Source organism: Gavia stellata, chromosome 1 (genome assembly GCF_030936135.1).
Source record: "Gavia stellata isolate bGavSte3 chromosome 1, bGavSte3.hap2, whole genome shotgun sequence".
In the NCBI taxonomy this organism is placed as follows: domain Eukaryota; kingdom Metazoa; phylum Chordata; class Aves; order Gaviiformes; family Gaviidae; genus Gavia; species Gavia stellata.
This window is the reverse complement of record NC_082594.1, coordinates 81228518-81249136: the sequence shown is the minus strand read 5'-3', so window position 1 is coordinate 81249136 and position 20619 is coordinate 81228518. Positions and strand designations below refer to the sequence as shown.

The following is a 20619-nucleotide window of genomic DNA, read 5'->3' as shown; positions in this document are numbered from 1 at the left end:
GATTTTAAATACATCAGTTTCAGCACAATTGTTCTGAAAATTTCAGCTGTATTTATTGTAACACTGAAACAGCAATGCAAGTCTTAAAACATTAAGCTTCCTTCTTCACAATTCCTTCAAAAATTCTCATTTCTAAGAACACTGGAACTTGATCATGATCTTTTCTGTTACAATTTCAGGTCAACACAGACATTGACACGAGTGTGTACAGATACAGATTAGATAAAGGCCACAGTAAAAAGAGCTTGCCTTTTGACATAAAAAACTAATTCCGTCCAGAAATAACTAGTAAGCAAACAAAAATACCCAGCCTTAAAGAGGGCAATTTTAACAACTCAAAAGGCACATCACTATCCTGAAGGCAGGGCTCATACAGGGCTGCTGATGTAATTTGTGATTCTTTTCTCTCCTGATCAATTCGGACTCAAACTCAAGGAGCAGCAGTAACACACTCTGTGTGCGCCAGGCAGCATGGCAGTTTCCGTACTGCAGTGTCTTCTCTCATTACCTTTAGTGGTGGAGGCTGCGTTTTTCCAGAACTGTACTGGCCTGCTTGAGTTGCAAACATGTGTCCAGCTAACGAATCACCACAAAATGGCTCTGGATAAGGAGGACTAGTCTGGGTGCAATTACTGCATCCACTGTCAACAGATTCTGCTTGCCAACTCCTAAAGTCAGAATATCACAAGAATTTTGTAGGTATTAAAAAAAACCATGCAATTATGCATCACATTCATATATTTCGTTATCCAGGTCAGTTTATCATTTTAGAATATTATTTCTCCAATAAAAATACAGAATTTTCAGCGGGAGAAAACGTCCTGCTTGCATTTCTGCAGATGCAGTCAAGCAAATACATTTCATGCCCTCCCCCCCAAAAAAATCACCTTCTCTAATTTTCTTAAAGCATATGCTCTGGTCTTTACAACAGTACTAAGAAAACAATGACAAAAAGAACAATGCAACTCATGTAACAAACTAGGAGTATTATTAACGATGAAATAGCATTGTAATAAACCCTGAAATAGTAAGAGCTGTGTTGCATGTTCACTCCATAAGCATTGTAATGCATATCTTTCTTTGACATTTTCCCATGTCACCACAAAATCTTATTTATTTTAGTACAGTGCTGTTGCAAACCCATTACAGTTGCCTCCCTAGCAAAGCTTCTGTTTGATATAATGTTTTCCCACTCCCCAAATTCCAAGTCCTCTGAACTCAGCCATCCATCCAAATAAGGTTTTCTCCTGTTTGCACATCATCACATAATAACAGAAATTTATACTTGTAATACTAAAAGGGAGCAGATCTCAAAATAAGGACCTGCTGTTTCTCCTGCTGTATTTCAGACTATACCCATAATGTAAATATCACTCGGCTGTTTGATGAGGTATTTAAACTACTATTTTTACCTTTCTGATATGGCTTCTGCCTGATCTTCCTTTCTTTCCATTTCTAGGATTTCCTCCTCTGTGTACTCCAGTTTCACTCTCTCTTCTGCCAACTCTCTCTCAACTGCTTCCAGCTGGGCAGTGGTCCTAGCTAATAGGGCTGTCACTGCGTCCTGAAAGGTAAACTAGACTTCAGATAAAACTGTTAGAACAAGCCAATATTTTTAATGTATATTATACAGAGAAAACAAAATAAAAACACAGCCATTGTATGTTCCTTAAAGAAAATAAAAAAAAAATCTTTCCTGAATCTTAACAATCAAAAAATACATGGTGTTCTATGAACACAACTTCTCACAGAAACCAGGCAGACTGTATCTCACTGTGGAGCACCATCCAGCAAGTTAGGTCAGAAGAGACCTCTGGAGGTCACCTAGACTGATGTCCTGCCCAAAGTAGGGACAGCTTCTTAGCCACATCAGGTTGCTCAGGGCCCAGTCAAGGGCTGAAAAATTTCCAAGGATGGAAATTGCACAACCTTTCTTGACAAACTCTTGAAGTGCTGTGGCAGAAATTTTTAATGAGTTTTAGTTAGTTGGACTGGAAGTGTGCATACAAACATACACAAAGTACTATTTCAAGCACCTGTCCAGACATGATCTAGCTGTTAGTTATTCTTTTAAAATCCAGCTCTTGCAACAAGAGCTAAATTCAAGTATCACCTTCTTTGCACCTTGAAAACAAACTGCACCCGAGATAAGATCACAAACCACCCAGCAGGTCAAATAAAGTAACCAAATCACTTTTTCAAAGCCATACTGTTTTAACTGTAGTTACATTTCCAGAAGACCGGGGAATACTTTCTTCACACTGGTTTTTGTTCTTTGCCCTCTGGGGGTCTGAACCAGTGAAGATCTGAAGAGTATACCAGTGAAGCTGCATCTCACCAGAACTCTCTGCATCAGTCAGGTTTATCTGAGCAATGCCCTGTAAAGAACAAAAAACACTGGCCACAGTAAGATAATCATACACTGCAGGATAGACACCTTCTCATTTAAAAAGCAATTTACTTATAATGTAAAAAACCCACTTTGTTAAATACTAATAGTGTCTCTTAAAAAGAGACAGTTTTGTTCTGTTATGATGTCTAAGATACTGAATTTCTTGCCTCTTGCTTACTACCAGGAAGGATCAGAGCAGATATTCAATTTTTTTAAGTTGAAAAATAAAATTTCTATGACTGAGGTAGATAGGATTGTTACAGGTGACAGCTCTTAGTATTTTATTTAAAAAATCCTCTCAATTACATACCTGTTTTCTACATTTTCTTAAATTAAAATTACTTTAACTATATTACTTTAATCTGTTTTCTTTTGAGAGAACTATATTCTGAGATACCCTTCTGTTCTCTGGTCCTCAAAGGCATCTTCCAAAGGAAGATAAAATGTTGTGTAAAACAGTTTATTTTTTTCTGCCTATTTACATCATAAGGTAGTCAAAATGGGCCATAAAGCCATTTTTCCACTTTCCAAGCCATCCTTACATCTCCCAGATTCAGATGAAAACAGGTTTAATGGAGGCTTCCCACTAAAAGTATTCCCAACTTTAAAGTAGCCCTACTTCATCAGACAGTCCTCGTGTAAGAAACTTCTGAGTAGTGTTGACCTAAATGAAAAATAGCTGTGAGCAAACCCAGGCTTTTTTTTTTTTTTCCCCAATCAGTTCACTAGTGGGACCTAGCGATGATTTTGTATTAGCTAGCCATTAATTACTGCTTTTGGCTTTACCTGGCTGTCTCTACCACCTGTTCATTTCCATGCTAATGTACCACATGCTAAGAATGTTTTCATTTCTATAACTGGAAAAATCATGTAAAAATTGTTTTCATCTCTCACAAAACAAATAGCTGGATGCAATGATTCTAATTGTAAAGGCAGTATGAAATGTATACAGAAACTGCATTCAACTTTAAGCAGGTAAAGAAACAGTTAATTAGAAAATAATACTAATAAAAAAATCATTGTATTGTTTTTCCAAGATGAATGTTCCCTGGGGCTCCGTTTAAACAGATGTATAAAGGATGATGGAGAAAAGTTTTTGAGACTAACAAAATAATGTCATAACGGGATACAACATGTTACTGAGAACATCATTTTATGTCAGTATATTGGAGGCTAAACACAGATGCCTTTTCTTTTATATATAAAACAGAGATATCTTCTAATTACCCACTTGCTCTCATGCAGTGTAAGAAAGAAACATGTATCGAATATTTACACTTTTGCATCAGAGTTGGAAAATGTTTAAGACATGCTGGGTTTGATTTTAGAGGTAGAGAGTGAAGCTGTTTTCCTGTGATCAATATTGGAAAAAACATACATCGACTCTTAAGATGCCTGACACTGCCCTACACACTGCATTTATTAAGCAGCTAAGAAAGCAAGCCAGAGAAGCTGTTACTACAAAGAGAATGACTAACTGGGTAGAAAATCACCATCAAACCCAATTAGTAATTATCAGTACTGAAAGGACTAATTAATATTTCACCTCTACTTCAAGATTTGGAGCTCGCTCAAAACGATGAAGAAACCAAAGTGGGTCTGCTAGCGGTCTGTCACGTGCCTGCTCTGATGCATTTGTTAACAACTTGGATGGCGAAATAGTAAAAGCATTTATGAATCAAACAGACACATTGTAAAATTTATGGGAAAAGGATCAGAATTTAAAATTATATTAAAAAATGGGATACATTGTGACATCAAACCATGAAACGCAAAAAGACAAATGTTACACTCAAGAATTCAAATAAATTAAGACACGGGGAGTAATTGGTTGGTCAGAACTGTAAAAGATCAGAAACTGGGAGTGAAACAGCAATGCCATGTGATTGCACGAAAGGCAATCATATTTCTTTGATGTTTTAGCATGAGCTATATATGCTAATCATGGAAAATAACAACTCCCTTATCTCAACATTGATGAGGCCACCAGGGAAGAAATAAGCCAACTTAAGGAAGCACAGTTTCAGAAAGCTGTAGGAAAACAGAAAAAGATCTTTCAGCAAGGCAGGGCATATGAGTAAAAGGTTGGGGGAATGGAAAGACCATCCCACCAGTTTAGTAGATTTACTTCTCTATGTAAGCAAAGTTTAGAACTATTTGCCAGAATATTTCTTTTTTTTTTTTCATTCCCTGTTATGTACAAATATTTGTATAACTTAGGATAAACTCCAGCCTGGCTTCTGCATTTAGGAAAGCATTAAACTGGCATAATCTAATTGAAAAGAAAACAGTCATCAAGAACTTCAGAAATATATGGATGATTAAATAGATGAAAAAACCTGTAATCTCAGTGGAAGAGATTTTGAAAGACAGAGGCCTTGTTGATAGAGGCCATCACAGCAGTTCCAAAGAGAGGTAGCAAATGATTTCTCAGTTTGAGAAAATGCTTACTTTCAATTTACAGCAGAAGAGAGCAACGATCATAATGTTTAAATGGCATTGTTTCTCTCTTTTTGAGTAGCATTGTTGACTTACCCTAAAGTATGTTACCAACTCCTGTAGACAAAGATATTTCTGACAAAACTACACTAAGACTATTAAAGAGAAAAAATGCCTACCAACATAACCTGAAGACCTATCATTTTTTTGCTAATTCAGCAATACCAGTTAAAATAAAAGCGCCCTAAATTTAGATGCACTTGTGTCCATATAAAGATGCTTTATACTGAAATAGCTATTTAGCTTCCCAGAGGAACAGGCTATACCGGTGTGCTGGTTTTGTCTGGGGTAGAGTTAATTTTCTTCATAGTAGCTTGTATGGAGCCCACCAGTTTTGTCATTTTTACCCTTCTGATTCTCTCCCCCATCCCACTGGGGCAGCTGTGAGCAGCTGTGTGGTGCTTAGTTGCTGGCTGGGGTTTAACCACGACAACCAGTATAAAGCATTTTACACCAATATATCCAGCCCATTCTTGAGATGCTTTCTCTTTCATTACGCTCTAGTGCAAAAATGACAAAACTTCCTACTGCAGACAAGACCTTGGGTCCACTTCTGTCAAAGTTAAGACCACTGTTATATAAGACGCTACCTAGTTTTAAAGGTGGACTAACAAACATGCATTCTTGACCAGATTTTCTCAAATAAACACCTCTTATCCATAGGCCAGCATGACAGTGAGATGACTGTACCTCTTAACTTCTTTGATAGGTTTAAAAAAAATTTCACTAACTCATTCAAACCCCTCACTGAAATGGCAGCCCACTCGCTCAAAATAGCCAGGACATCAGCCCCAAGGCAAGTTTATTTAAGCATATTTACATTTGACAATAGCGAAATGAAGCTAACATTTAACACATCTAAAGTTAACACAGTCAACACATGTAACCTATTTCAACAATTGCTACATTTATTTGAATGCATCTACATCAGATATCTCAATCAGTTTAAAGTAAAAGGCTGGTGTAACAGAAAACTGCCAGGACCACTACTATCCTGCAACAAAGTTAAAATTGATAAAAAAGTAGTCCTCTTCGCCCACTGTTATATAGCAGCAAGGAGTTTGTATTTGTTATCTTTTCATTAGGAAACTATTTTAATGATACTGATTCATCACACACGCGTTACAGTGTCATGCAGAAACAGAAGTCTTGAGCACACTATAGTCTAAAAGCTGTCAGATGAAGTCTTGGTGGAAAAGTTTATGGCATCAAAATTTAGCAATGGCAGCTTTTTGAACTTTCCTCAAAGCAGACATTTGTAAGAAATGCATTTAGTAAATAAAATATTAACAACTTCTCTACCAAATACCATCGCAATAAATGTAAACCTCATATCAATTTTCAAAATGCCTCTGCAATGTAACAGTAAACAGTAGTACAGATAACATTACTTTCAAAACTGCTTAAAATGCTCCAATTCTCAACCTCTGCTAATTTTGCTAATCATTTCCAAGACTTTATGTAACCTAAAATGCCCATATTTCAACTTATTAAAAATCCCATCTTTTTTATTAACAGAACTATACTTACGTACGTGAACAATCGGACACATTAACATGTAACTCTATCAGCACTTCTTAGGGAAGATAAAGTCTCCACTTCCTCTTTTTAATCTTAAAAAATATTCCTCAAGTAACTTTAGTTTCCCATATCACATGGCTTTTAAGAAAAAGGACCACTTACCAACAGTTCTTCTTGTTGCTGATGGTCAACTGAACAGATATACAGCTGTAGTGATTTTAATTTCAAAACACTTGAATGCACAGGGATTCGGAAAACTTCATTAAATATTAACGGAGTTTGGAATTCCAAAGCTCTAGAGCAGTAAGTGGTTGGTGTGCCTGAATCAAGTGGTGGCAAATAAACTCTCACATGACTGGGAACAGCAAAATAAACAAATAGCACAATTCAGACAAAGAAAGCTATTTTGCAGTTCACAAAAATCAAGCTAAGCAAAAACATCAGTGTAACTTCTACGTTAAGAATCTGTTCTGGGATCTCCTCATTACAGGAATTTACTTTGTATTCTTAACACAGAAGAACTGCAAAGCTGATTCGGAAACTCTATCTTTTTCTAACTAAAACTAATTTTTTTTTTAACTTGGTGCTTAAGCAGAGGCACCAAGTGGCACTTAAGATGCCCTGAGGTATCCAAGGCATCTACATGGGGCTAGCAAATATGACATAGGATCTATGGGAGAGCTACAGCCTTCCTGAGCAGCAGCAGCTGGAGGCCAAGTGCTATGCTATGATATTTCAAATGGAAACACATGCTTATGTTTAGGCGATTGAATTGCCCCGTGTCACTGATCCATTTCTTCCTTCCACCCACTAAGCATACCCTTCCCACCCCCTGCTTAAGAAACTCAACATAAAAGGACAGCAGAAGCCTACAATCTGCATCCACCTGCCATCTTAAAAAACAAATTTAAATATCTGGTACTATCTCACTTGAGACTCCAAGCCAAAAATCAAAATCCACAACCATTTTAACCTGACAGAAGGCAGCAGAACTACTTAGAGAAGTGTTTCTGTGTTCTCCCTGTCCTGACTGCTTGTCCAGCCCCTGCAATATCCTATTTTTTGCCATGCTTTCCATTGTGCCAGCAAACAGCTTCATGCAACTGTGTTGTGAACACAGATTAGAAAATGTACCTGGGTTAAAAAGCTAACCTAGCTAACATAAGGTTTAAGGATTAAAAAAATCCAGCTCAGAGGCTCACTCAAGTTGACTACATGGCTGCATGAACTCTTATGCCACCACAAGAGAGGGATTGACACTGACAGGCAAGTAAATGGTTAGAGGACAAGTGGAAGAGCTCACTGTGGTGGAACTGCAGTGCTGCTGTCTGGAGCACCAGTTAGCTAAATAGCTTTACATGCTGTAAAAAGAGAGCAATCCAACTCCTCCGTTCATCAGCTGCTGAAGGTAACCTTGCCCCCACTGCCCCAATAACTCTGATTCAATGAACGTACAGTTGCATGGAGGAATTCATTAAACTGGCTAAAAGCTTTTTCTGGTTTTGGTAAGATAAACTTCTTTTTTGACCAGTCAAACTAATTAATTTACCCTGCAGCCATGCAATTGATTGATTCCAGCGTAAGTGGTTAACAGAGAAGGATGGGGAACAGAACTGCATTTTTGAGAGCTGCTTAGATGTCTGATTGCCTTGATCACAACGTCCAACAAAACCTCTGGAGTCTTTTTTTACCTTGCTGACTCTACTTGACTTTCTTCAGATGACACTTACTTATTTTTCTAATTACAAGGCAACATGGCTGAGTACTACTCAATGCTCACATTTTTTTCCCTATAGCAAAAGACTGATACTGATGCACTCACCGGTATGAAGAATTTCCACTAGAGGTTTGCACAGTTAGCAAGATCAAGTATTCTCAACAAAGATCAACTCATTCAGTGAGATGTATGTGAATTTAACAACTCCCACAGAATCACTTATATTACAACACAACAACGTTATCACACCTCCATTTTCCATCGTTTTGAAACAACCTCCCCCAGAGATAAAGATCAACAATTTTCATGGGTCAAATTTCTTTAAAATATGTTAAGATACGTATCACTAGATAAGACTGTGTTTCATGGGAACATTGCCATTATTTAAGAAACATTTATTAGAATAAACTAAGCAACGTTCTATATAATGCAATATGGAATCTGAAAAAGTAGCACAGGCCAACAGATGTTAAAATAATTCAATTGTTTGTACTGATTCTCAGCTGGCATTTGTGTTAAAATTATCTTTGAAAGGTGTTTCACAGATACTCAGGGAGAGCTGTAATGGCCACAAAAGCCTGCAGATGTCCTGGGGTGGGTTTTTTTGTTGGTTTTTTTTTTGGTTAAGATAAAGGGCAAGGTATCTCTCTCACTGATTAATATAGATGTTACAGTAGGCATCTGAGACAGTTACACTAAGCTTATTCTGGGATACATCACAGATAAGCTGTAGAGAAGTTGTACAGGAGATAATATTTCTGGAATACTGCAAATAATGTAGACAGCTTTTGGGCCAGAAGGCATGGGGTGATGGAAGAATGACTTTGATGTTTTTGAACAAACTTTCCTGTGCATAAGAAACACGTAAGAACATTGGTCATTAGAGACTATGCTTGTTATCTGACCATTATGACAGAGGTTCTAGAAAATGGACGCTTTGTGTCCATAAAATTAACCCCATCCTCATGTAAACTAAGACATACCAACTTCTCTAGAAATGGCTTAATTTTACATGACAGCAAACAAATTTATGGTATTTACGATTGTGGCACAAAACAAGCAATGATCAGACTTCGGGTGAAATTTAAGCTTACATTTTGCAGTTTTCTTTAACAACTAGGCTAGTAAAGTTCTTCAGCTGTAATACGTGGACTAACAGAGATTCGCTTCCACTGTCATGCCTGGAAAATAAATTTTCTTTGTTAGTCAACAAGCGTCAATACTTTGTTTAAGAGATAGAGATGAAAGACTAAAAAGATTTTAAGAATGTAAAAGCACCTTTTGCTGTTAAACAAATCTCTTAAAATCTCTTAACCAAAAGCAATTACAGGTATCGCACTCTGATAACAGAACGTTAGTCATAATATTAGCTACAGTAACAAAGTTATCAGAACTAAGAGAATTAAACATTATTCAATTTGAAAAGAATAATATTCCCTACTGTGACTCTTGATTGAACAGGTTTTATAAAATACACTCCTTGGTTTAAACAGTTACACCATATGCATATATATATGTGTGTGTGTATGTGTGCGCATGTGTAAAGCATCAATTGCATTAGACAAATCAGTCTGCATTATTTTCATGGGTTAATGAAAACAAATAAAAATTCTACTCTTTCACATCAGCATGAATTTCGAAATGGAGCTAACAAACCTGGTTGAGATTTGAAAACTCCCAATCTTGGGAATTAGTTTTCCAAGGGGTAGAGACGATTCTAGAGGGCTAAGATACCACATCCTGCCTTGCATTGCTATAATCTGCCCTTCCCCACACTGCTCCCACTACTAACAATAGCATGCCCTAAGCACAGGACTTCAAAGCCTTATTTGAGAGCTGTATTTGCATTTGTGTCTCTTCACCTGGGACTTTCCTAAGGTAATCCTCCTTTATCTGGCATAAAAAGTCAGATCTCGCACAGAGAGATGTATTCCTATATCCATACACTCATTAATGGCCCAGACCGCGAAAATGCTACTGAAAGAAGTAACAAAGGCCCTTTTATCAGCCAGCATTAAAAGGACGCTGAATGAAGCATGGTTAAGGCACTATCCCAGCAGAAAGTAGCATATGATGACTAATCTGTACCTCCACTAAACTTTGGCTTTCAATTCAGAAACTTCTTAAAACTGTCCACTGCAGTTAAGTTTATTAAAAAGATAAAAACCAAAACCAAGAAAACTAGTGAGCAATTCCTGCTCAGTTGACAGGGGGAAAGAGGAGTAACACTACTCACAGAAAACCAACATGTATTTGTGGTTCTTCACTACTGGCAGCATCACCATAAACAGGCTCTTCCAGATCTTCATTCCTGCAGGAACACAAAGTACTGTAAACTACATACTGACCTAAGCTGCTAAAACATAATGAAATTAACATTTATTTTGTGATTTATGAATATAAGCAATTGTTTGGTAATACAGGAGCGACTGGCAATACAGAAGGGATTAAGAAGGGATTACGGTTGGACTCAATGATCCTACAGTTGGATTTGATGATCTTAATGGTCTTTTCCAACCTAAATGATTCTATGGTTCTATAAGATATCTATTTAAAAACACACAGAAGTAGTAATTCACAATTTCAAATAAAGAGTTTTTTAGAATACCTCTTTCAAGATATTTAGGGTAGTTTAGTGTCTAGTCTGTCTTCCACTTCTCTCTAACATCCTCAAAATCTTATCTTCTTCCCAGTTACTGTTTATTGTGTTAAAACAATTGTATAGAATAACATCTTTACCCATCCTTCAATCACTCAGTCAACCTACACATTTTTAGATTTTCAGCAGTTCATGTATTTCTTCCTTGCAGTTACACTTCTATCACATGCTACTCAGAAATGTAAGTCACACTGTGTAATTTTATTTTGTTATAGATGGTTGAAATAAAATTACTGATTTACGACTAATAAGCTGAGAAAACTATCTTTCAAGGGAGAAGTATATAGTGTTAAAATGTTAGAGCCAATAAAGTGAAAAGGACTTGGCACTTCCATGACAGTGGAACTGGATGTAAAAAGCTTCTTTCCTTTAAAACATGCAACCCAATACTCTTACGTCACTAAGAATTAGCAATTTTGAAAGCGTATTCAGAAATTTACAATGAATTCTTTCAGACCATGTGGTAGAACAGGAGTATTTCCAGCTTACTATGCATTTATACACCTAACCTTTTGCTTAAAGCTTCAAACACGCCACTGTCACTAGCCAGTGAATGATCTGAGAGACATGCTGAAACTCGCCTGGCTCTCCTCTCCGATCTTCTACCACTGTCTCCTCGCAGAGTTACAGCTGTCATGGAGAAAAAGCGAAGACAACATCAGCTCAAGGCAATATCTTAAAAATTAAACAAGAAAAATTTATTGTATCAAAACTAGTGGCCAAACAGTTGTCACAAACACAGCTCGTTGCTTTTTCATCTAACTTCAAGTCTGATGGTTGGACTTGATGATCTTACAGGTCTTTTCCAACCGTAGTGATTCTGTGATTCTCTGAAACCTAGAATACAATCGATCAGAGATTTTCTGTGGGAGAACTGAGGAAGGAAGTTTGTGGCTAATTTCTCTCTGACAAGACTAAGTATAAACCAATTGCATTGTTACTAAATGCTTTTCTGGTAGAATAATCCTTCCTGGAGGAAGACTTACATTAATTCAACATATGTATACATGATATCCTAATCTTTTAAGATTTACCTACTGAATATACAATAGGCTGAAAACAAACACAGAGACTAATTCTTTTAAGAAGTTATCTGATAACACAATGTGAGGTTTTGTTCTCATTTGTTTCCTAATACAAAGTCTCAAAGCATACTGTTTATACCATCGCATAATAGTAGCTTTTATTTACAGACTGAGAGGCATTATCAGAAAGAACCAGCGCCTTCCAACTCACTTAGACCACTGTTTTTTCAAATTCTTGGTGAATTACTTTGAAAATTGACTGGGGGAGGAGGAAGCGATATTCAACCCCCTCTTCCACCCTTCCCTGAACCACCAGCAACACCATAAATAGCGACTCAGCAATCATTTTCATGTTGTAAGTGTATCAATAGAAATCATGTTATACATCAGGTTTTGCACAGGCAACTATGTATAGCAGCTACCAATCCTTTAAGGTACGTGCACAAGTGGTAATGCTCAAGAATTATAGAGGTAAGGTTTCGACACTTCAATGACAGCTCCTAACTTGCGGTTGTTTTCTTTTGCATCCTAGAGAGAAACATTAAACAGACTTGTAGAAATGCAGTTTCTTCTCTGTGCAGTGAAGAACTTTTGCCAATTTTCCCCCCGTTTGCTTAAGGCTCAATGACTGTCCTCAAAGCAGAAAAGCAATGGCAAAGAGATGCCACTTCAAAAGTGGGGAAAGCATCTTACTTGCTTCTACTCATGCTCAGAAACTTAGACAGCATGGAAGCATTCACAGTTTCAACAGACAGCATTTGGAGTGACAGCAGCGCAGTGCACATCGCACGGGAGGCAAGCACCAGCTGACATTTACAGCTTACCGCCCCCGACTAAGGGTGAAACACGTCTTGCTCAAAGTAACAACTTGTTAAGTACCTCTGTTACACATTATCGTAAGGCATCAAAAATAAAATGCTGGTACCTAATCTGCAAGTTTCCTTCAGCAGAATGCCAGCCCACGGCCTGAGCTCCACCTGCAGAGCCCAGCTAAGGCATGGACAATGAGCCGCCCCCCTGCATGGGACCCATCTCACCTCCCACCCAAGCACCACCGGGACAGGACATCAGGCCTTGAAGCTTGATAGAAGTCCCCCAAATTAACACAACCACGCTGCTGCTGTCAACAGAAGTGTCTGGCTACGGTTATCTTTAATCCACTGTGGGACGGGATGCACTGAGCCTGGCAGTCCTGCACCAGCCTGAGGTACATTCCTGTTATCAGGCCACCAACAGCACAAAATCCCAAAAGATGTTCCAAAAATCACACGGTCCTGTTTGGAGCTAAAATTCCCGTATATCAGCAGAGCCAGTTCTCTGTTCTTTTGGATCCATAAGTAGCCCTATGGACCTCCCCACCAAATTCAGTGAAGGATTTAGTCACCTTCAGCTATGCAGGAAATTTATCTGCTGACCAGGAACAGCCCGGTCTGCATCTGTCTCTGTGCCTGGAGAAAGAACCACCCTTCCCCCCCACCTCCAATTACAGCATCCCACCCTTACTGTACATCACACACCATGCAGTGTTACTCCTGTCATCCTCACCACAAATGAGAGCCAGTTCAAGCTAGCTCACAGAAAGCACAGAAGCTGTATTTGAACTACACTCTCCTCCACATCACTTGTACAAAGTGGTGGATTTGGTTTCTTGGTTGATTTTTTTTCTTTTTTTTTTTTTTTTTAAAGAACTTTTAAATTTGGTGAGCTTACCTCTGAGTTCTGTCACTTGTATTTATGCAGAATCAAAACTAGCACTCTGTAGAGACACCTTTTAATATGCAGTTTCCCAATAATTTTACATCACTGGAAAGAGGCCAAACTTCACAAAAGTGTATAAACTTTGTATGAAAGTGCTTCTGTAATTTCTGTATTAATTTCAACAAGTTACACTAGGATGACTTCTTTTTTTGTAAATAAACCTTTGGCTCGCCCCTCTATGTGAACACTTTGTACAGATGTAGTGGACAAAAGACCTCATGGGTTCTCTCCTTTGGAGGTTCATGTTTCCAATTTGTCTGGAAGGAAAAATTGGTCTGAAGCACCAATATAATGTCATGAAAAACTGACATGTTACAACAATGTTGTAACTTGACAATGATTAGCTTGCTGCCTGCAGGCCATGGAAGCATTCGACAGCATCTGGACAATCCCAGAGAATTTGGGAGAGATGCAAACACCAAAACATGCCCTTGACTAGAAAAAAAAAATCAGCAGGAAAAACTGGTCAAGAAGAAAGAAACATCAGGTTTTGGTTTAAACAGAACAAGGTTTAGCACAGGTTACAGACCTTCCAATGCTGGAAGCTAAACAATTGTTTAAAAATAAAGTTTCTAAGATAGACAATTACCTTTCATTTTCTCATTTAAATAAGAAAAATCAGTGAACAATATCTATGATTTTCCAGAACTACTGGGTGCCAAAGCTTGATAAACATAAGACAGCCCTGATTAAAAGAATATTCTCAAGGTGTCATTAGTTGAAAAAGTGAACTTCAAAGGAAATTTTGATGTCCAAGATTTCATTAGCTAAAAATATATACAAATAAATCTAAAGCATGTTTCACAAGCTTAGGAGACTACAAATACCGCACATCAGCTCAAAATGCACTAATAACAGTCAAATACTCTCATAAAAACTAGATCAGAGACACGAACAGACCTTACCTACTATGATGCTGTCAGGCATTACTATGATATAATAAAGCTGAAGCTCGCAGAACACTTTTTCCAGGAATTTAACTACAGCCATGAATATATTGTTTAGTTGACATAGCAAAATATTAAGTACGCCATAATGATTAAACAGATACAGCACAATATCAAACAAAACCAAATGTAGCAAAATCTCCTTTTTCTTCACATGCAACTCAAAAAAAACCCCAAAACTACCAAACAAAACCCAAAAAAACAACCAACACTTCACACAGAAAAAACACACTGGGAATTACAGGCAAAAACAGCACAAGTAATTTCAGGTTCACTTACAGTGAATTTTTCTGTTGTGCAGCATGAGAAACAAGACAAAATGAAAAGCATACAATGATAAATCATCTTTTAGATCTATGACAGTATTTTCCAAACAAGAGATTATTTAGGCATTAAAGGAAACTTCAGCACTTGAAAGATTATTTTAGGATAGAGAGGAAGAGATAGTGAGGATATTAAAGCCCAGTATTTTGTTAACATGTTTCCTCCCACTCCCAGCTTTATAAATGCGATGGACTTAACCTCTCAGGCATATTCCTTCCATTCACACACACTAACATATTTCAAAGTATGTTCCTGAAACAGATGCAGTACAAGAAAACAGATCAGCAACTGAACATCAAAAATTGCAGTTCCTGAGGAACTGCTTGAACTTGCTCAAGTGCTGCTTCAGGGCAAAGTATGTGCAGTTTAACCCTCCCGGCCTCCAAAATTTGCAAAAACTACCTCATGTTTTGTCTAGTGAAGGAACAGGCAAAAGATTTGTTTGAGCTGATAATTACTGGTTTTCCAGCTTCACATTACATTACCAGACCATTGGGTGGCAGCAGCAAAGCACACTGTGCAGTATCTTAGTGAAAACCAAAACCCCCCAACATCTGGGGGGTTCCCAAGCTGCGATATATGAGCTTGGTGCTCCATCAAATTCTTCAAGAAAAGAATACAAAACGGTAATAATTTCGAAACTTCCAACTGCTACTTGCAAACAACTGCATGACAATTGCAAACCCACCAGCTAGTGAGTGTGGAGCTCAAAGTAGTCATGACTCCAGCCAAAAATCAGAAAGGTTAAACGAATTTTTATTAAGCAATTTGTTTTCAAATTCAAATATTAAAAAATAAATCTCAAAAAAAGACAGCCTGGCTACCTTTTAACCATACATTCTTCCTCGAAAAGCAACATGAAGCACCCTGCTGTACACAGAGAAAAGTTGTAACCCCTGGACTACGAGCTGAACACCACAGCAGTGACAGCAGGTAGCACAGGCATGTTCTGCCAGAGGTTTTCAGAGAAATGTGAAATGTGTAGCAACGTGACAGAGAAGGGAGAATAGGAAAACCAAAGCAGGAACTTGACCCTCATCCTATTGCTCCCTAGGCCCTCAGACCAGGCCTTCACTTCTAGGAAACACATACGAGCTATAAATGAACTACTAACATAGTTTCACTTACCACAATGGGCGAAGACATGCTGTGGTCTGATCTGAGGTTTAAAGAAAGCCTCAGGAAGCCTCTTCATGGCATGAATTTAAGCACAAGCTTACATGCTGGTCTCTGGAATTCTGTTTATTTTGGTCTGAATGCTGCAATATGGGCACTAGAAATGTTTACATCTAGTAAATGTAAATTCTGCAGCAGTACCTTCTGGCAATGCTATCTGCGTTAAGGAAAGTTAGGTGAGTCTAGGCTCACATCCTGTTTGAACAATACAGGCTTTTCAGCATAGTGGTGACATTTTATTTTTAAAAATAAAAAGCTGAAAGCTTTTCCTTAGATACTGTCAATGTTCCTTCTCATTATCACTTAACAAATAAGATTTTGGTAGGGTAATATGATACATTCTCTGGTTATATTTCAAATTACTCCTGATGTCATAAGTCCTGAATGCAACATTCTATGCAATTGCTAATACAGAATTCTGGATATAGAAATGGGATGGGAATTACAATCTTTAATATTAAAAATATTCTCTAAAAGCCCTTCTCTACTGGTACAGTTTTAATAGCAATATGAGCAAGCCAACACCAAAAAAGTCATCATGAACAAACATTCTTTCTCATTTTAACAGCAGTCTTTCATTTGATTGATTGAAAAGAAATTTCTCATGTGTCTGTATGCTCAGGTTTTTATATTTGTTTTGTTTTTTAAAAAAGTTTCTATTTCCTCTTTTGATGTCTCTAATTTATATTTCTCATCTGTAGTGCCTCAGAAGCTTCCACCAATGCAAGCTAAATCAAGTCCATAACTTCACAGTCAAGTAGGAAAAGAAAATGCTACAGTATGTGTGTTGTGGTAACTGCACACGTCGCTCCTCTGCAATCACAGAGCACAGGTTCTCTGAGACCACCACTCAAGCGGACACTTAACTTTTCACACACCCCCAACAAAACATGCTCCTTGGCTGACAAAGCACTCTACTCATGAGCGCAGTGCACATGCACTCGACACTGCCATGCCATCGTGGCTCCTGCTCCATCGCAGAACTTGGACAAGGGAACCTGGTCTGGGGTGTGTATGAATTCAGCATGGAGTCAGCCAGCCTTCAAGCACTGTCAGTAGCATTACCTTGTGCCTGGTTTTGTGTTTGGGTTTTTTCCCCCTACCTCCCCTGGGTTTGTGTGGCTTTAAATTATCAGAATAATGGCAACATGGGCACAACTGAGGGCCTCAGACGTAACTAAACGCACGTTTTTACTAATTCCCAATCCAAGACCGAAATATTTATTCCTTGATGCATTACACTCCAAAGAAAGTCCATACTCCATTCCCTTCACTTCACCCAATTCACAACTATTTTAAGATCTATTTACAAGGGTTTCTCTACTCTTTCACATCTTTACCCTAAATTTAAAGTTTGGGGTTTTTTTGTTTGTTTGGTTGGTTTTTTTAACAGCTAACATCTACCATGTATTTTTTAACTGATGGAAGAAGACAAATTGAGGAACAATCTCTACTTCTCTACTGTGCTAGTATGCTTAGGTCTGTGTGACATTTTCTGTGATAATGTGACAAAACAATAATGTCCAGAAACTCACCTCCACCAGTTTGGACAGTGGCCAGCTGTGGTCCCATTTCTCGCAGCCCTTCATTGTCCACAGGGTAAGTGGACGTCTGAGATGAGCTTGTTCCTTGTGTATCATCGTCACCCAACGCTGTGGTGTGAGCCCTGAGCATTTCCAGAGCTCCCATGCTTGCCATCTCCTCAAAACCTTCTGACATCTGAGCCAAGGGAGAATCTCGAGATGCAGAGAGAAACGGAGTGTCCAGAGGCGAACTTGGAGGGGACAATGAAGACAAGGAGGACCGTGATGACAGGGACGCCAGGGACTGCGGGGTATCCAGAGACCTCCGCTGCTTATGGAAATTCGAGTGTCCAATGGGATCAGCGTATGGCACATCCTTTGTGAGAGACTCGAAGGGAATTATGTCAAAGCGTAAATGCTGCCCATAGTCTGTAATGCTGTCTGATTTGTCGTACTGCGGAAGGCCATAGATGTCCGTAAAGCTGACCGAGCTGAGGGAGCCTCTGCTGGAGGCCAAGGATCCTCGACTGGAGGCCAGGGATCCCCTGCTGCTGCCAGAGGACATCGTGAGGGTGCTAGCCGACAGACTACGGCAGGCAAAGAAAGACAAAACAAAAAGGGCCGTTTCAAATATAATCAGCACAGACATAAAAACGTCAATCCAGATTACACAAGCCACTTTACATGTATTCAGTACAGTGACATAGAGCGATGATTTGGCATTTTAAGGACTAGATCGTGTCTCTTGCCCTGCTCTCAACCACAACCATGACTGGAACAGCCCAAGTAACAATCAAATCAGGACCACATGCCAGAAGACAAAGGGTCCAACAGGACTAGACTACCCTTTCCTCCAATGTGTAAGCAGCCATAATTTGGCAGAAAGGAGACCAGAGCAGGATCTGGATCACTGGACTCAATGTAAAGCCAGGAAGGGTAGATTACCATGATCCAGCTTGAATTTACGCTAATGATGGGTCATAAACATATCAAGGAGAAAAAGTCAGAAGGGATTTGGAAAGTCCTAACAAACTGCTGTGTAAGCCTCACCCTCACACTTTTTGCCAGTGCAAAATAAAAAAGACTTTAGGATGAATTCTATTCCAGTTCCTCTTACCACTCTCAGACAGTTAGGGAGAGAAGAATGTAAGTGACAGAGAGATGAAGTGAGACAGGACAGGAACTGAGCTTTTGATGTTGGCATGGTGTTGAGCTGAGGAATCCCCAAGAGCTGCATCTAAAAAGGCAGCCGTGAGCATGAATATGCAAAACATTCTGGGCTTCTGTGTGGGTCTTAGCACATTCTTGTATTAAAATGGCAAAATTTTGCCATCTCACCAGGGATCAAAAAACCCCTCCTTTGGAGAAGGTATCAGAATATTAAACCTCACTGAACTTAAGAGAACGTTCTCTTCATATTAGTAAAACTGTAACAATATTACAATGGGTTTTTTCAGAAAATGATAACATATAAAATTCCCAAATACACATAATAATCTAGCCCAAATAGCCATCACTAATACTATTTATAAAACTCCATCCAAATCATCACATTCTATAGACCAAACTGTACAAATTTAGTAAAAAATTAATCTACTTGGCACACATACATAAAAGTATTAAAAGGTAAACTTTATAGATTATTAATATTCTACTTTGCTGCAGTTAAACTTCAAAACCTGCTTGTTTTACATAACTCACCTTTTTAACTGGGAGTGTAAATATGAGGTTAAACGTGTAGCTTCTTCTAGTTGCATAAGCAAACAATTTCTCTTTTCCTGTAACAGTATCCTATAATTAAACAGATACATATTACTATTTTTCTTCATTACAGTAGCGCTCAAGAAGTGCTAGGAGCTTTCCAAGTACAGAAAAATATCATTGGATTGCAGTTTGGAATATAAAAAGAAGTTTCACTGTTTAATGAAAAGTTTTAATTTACGCAGCTCTCATGCAGCGATGGAAATTCCAGCAAGAACACAAGAACCAAGACTCCAGCAGAATTCCCAGACACAGACACAATGTAAGAGTCATGAAGTTGAAAATACATTACAGCAATTAGCAAAGTCATAAAAAGTCCTAGGTAAAAACATCAGACTCTACAAGATTTTTTCTTCCCTTGCATCAACCTGACTGTGCCAGTAAAACACAGAGAACTACTATGGCTTTTGTCACCTTGGCAGGAAAAAAATATTCCAAATAGCCCTATTATCCAAGCTAATTAGTGTCAAATTTCAAAGATAAAAAGAAAATTTGGGGAGGAATTCTGTTAAAGCAGTAACCATAAAACTCAACTTTAAGCTCTAATTCTAAGTCTTTCAAGTACATTTATATATCATTGCATTTAAGCAGGTGATAAGAGCTTTTTGAATACTAAGCTATGACAAAAAACTCTCACTGCAACTTATTTTTTGCCCATTCTAGTAACAAGCAGCTGAATTACTCAGTACCACTGCCACAACACAAATAGAATGTACCTATAATGCTGTTGGTCTCATACACCTATAAGATATCTTAAATTCTGTATTTTGAGATTATTAAAACTTTGAAGAATAGATTTTATCTATTGATATCACATTCATTCTCTTCCTGAATCCAGAATTATAAGTATTCCTGGTGTTTTATTTTTCCAAGCCCAATCACTGAACTTCAAAATGAAATCAGGGTACTAATCTGTTTTGTATTGTACATTTGTATGTTCAAGAAAGTTACTGCTCCAGCCCTGCATTCACAAGTTGGCTGGAAATTGGGATTCTGACAGACAGTTTGGACAAAGCGGATGACACTTATTTGAGTGCTTCAGACCTTCCTCAACTGTAGAGACAGCTGCTAGAATTCAACATGTTAATGGGCAGGATAAAAAAAAAAATCACACAAACAAACAAAAAAATCAACAAAAAGGGAGTCCTTCTGGATAAAACAAAATGACAGGATTAGTTTCAATAAACTTTGGATGGTTAAGATATGAAAAAAATATGTATTTGTTAGCAGTAAAAGCGTAAATCTCTCAACTTCTTTGGTGTCCAACTTCATCAATTCATATGCTGGCAAGGGGCTGTAGCGCTTCGCTCCAGCAAC

General features: G+C 38.1%; 1 protein-coding gene across 1 annotated transcript in view; it reads right to left on the bottom strand.

The window, feature by feature from the left end:
* Positions 1-20619, bottom strand: part of WWC3 (WWC family member 3) — a 108777-nt gene that overhangs the window by 8948 nt on the left and 79210 nt on the right. Inside the window, exons 10-18 of the mRNA XM_059816278.1 lie at positions 19243-19332; positions 17554-18128; positions 11298-11418; positions 10366-10440; positions 9224-9310; positions 6575-6767; positions 2211-2378; positions 1413-1564; positions 509-668 (exon numbers count right to left, since the gene is read on the bottom strand). Of these exons, the coding sequence (XP_059672261.1) occupies positions 509-668; positions 1413-1564; positions 2211-2378; positions 6575-6767; positions 9224-9310; positions 10366-10440; positions 11298-11418; positions 17554-18128; positions 19243-19332 (1621 nt within the window). The remainder of the gene's footprint in view (positions 1-508; positions 669-1412; positions 1565-2210; positions 2379-6574; positions 6768-9223; positions 9311-10365; positions 10441-11297; positions 11419-17553; positions 18129-19242; positions 19333-20619) is intronic.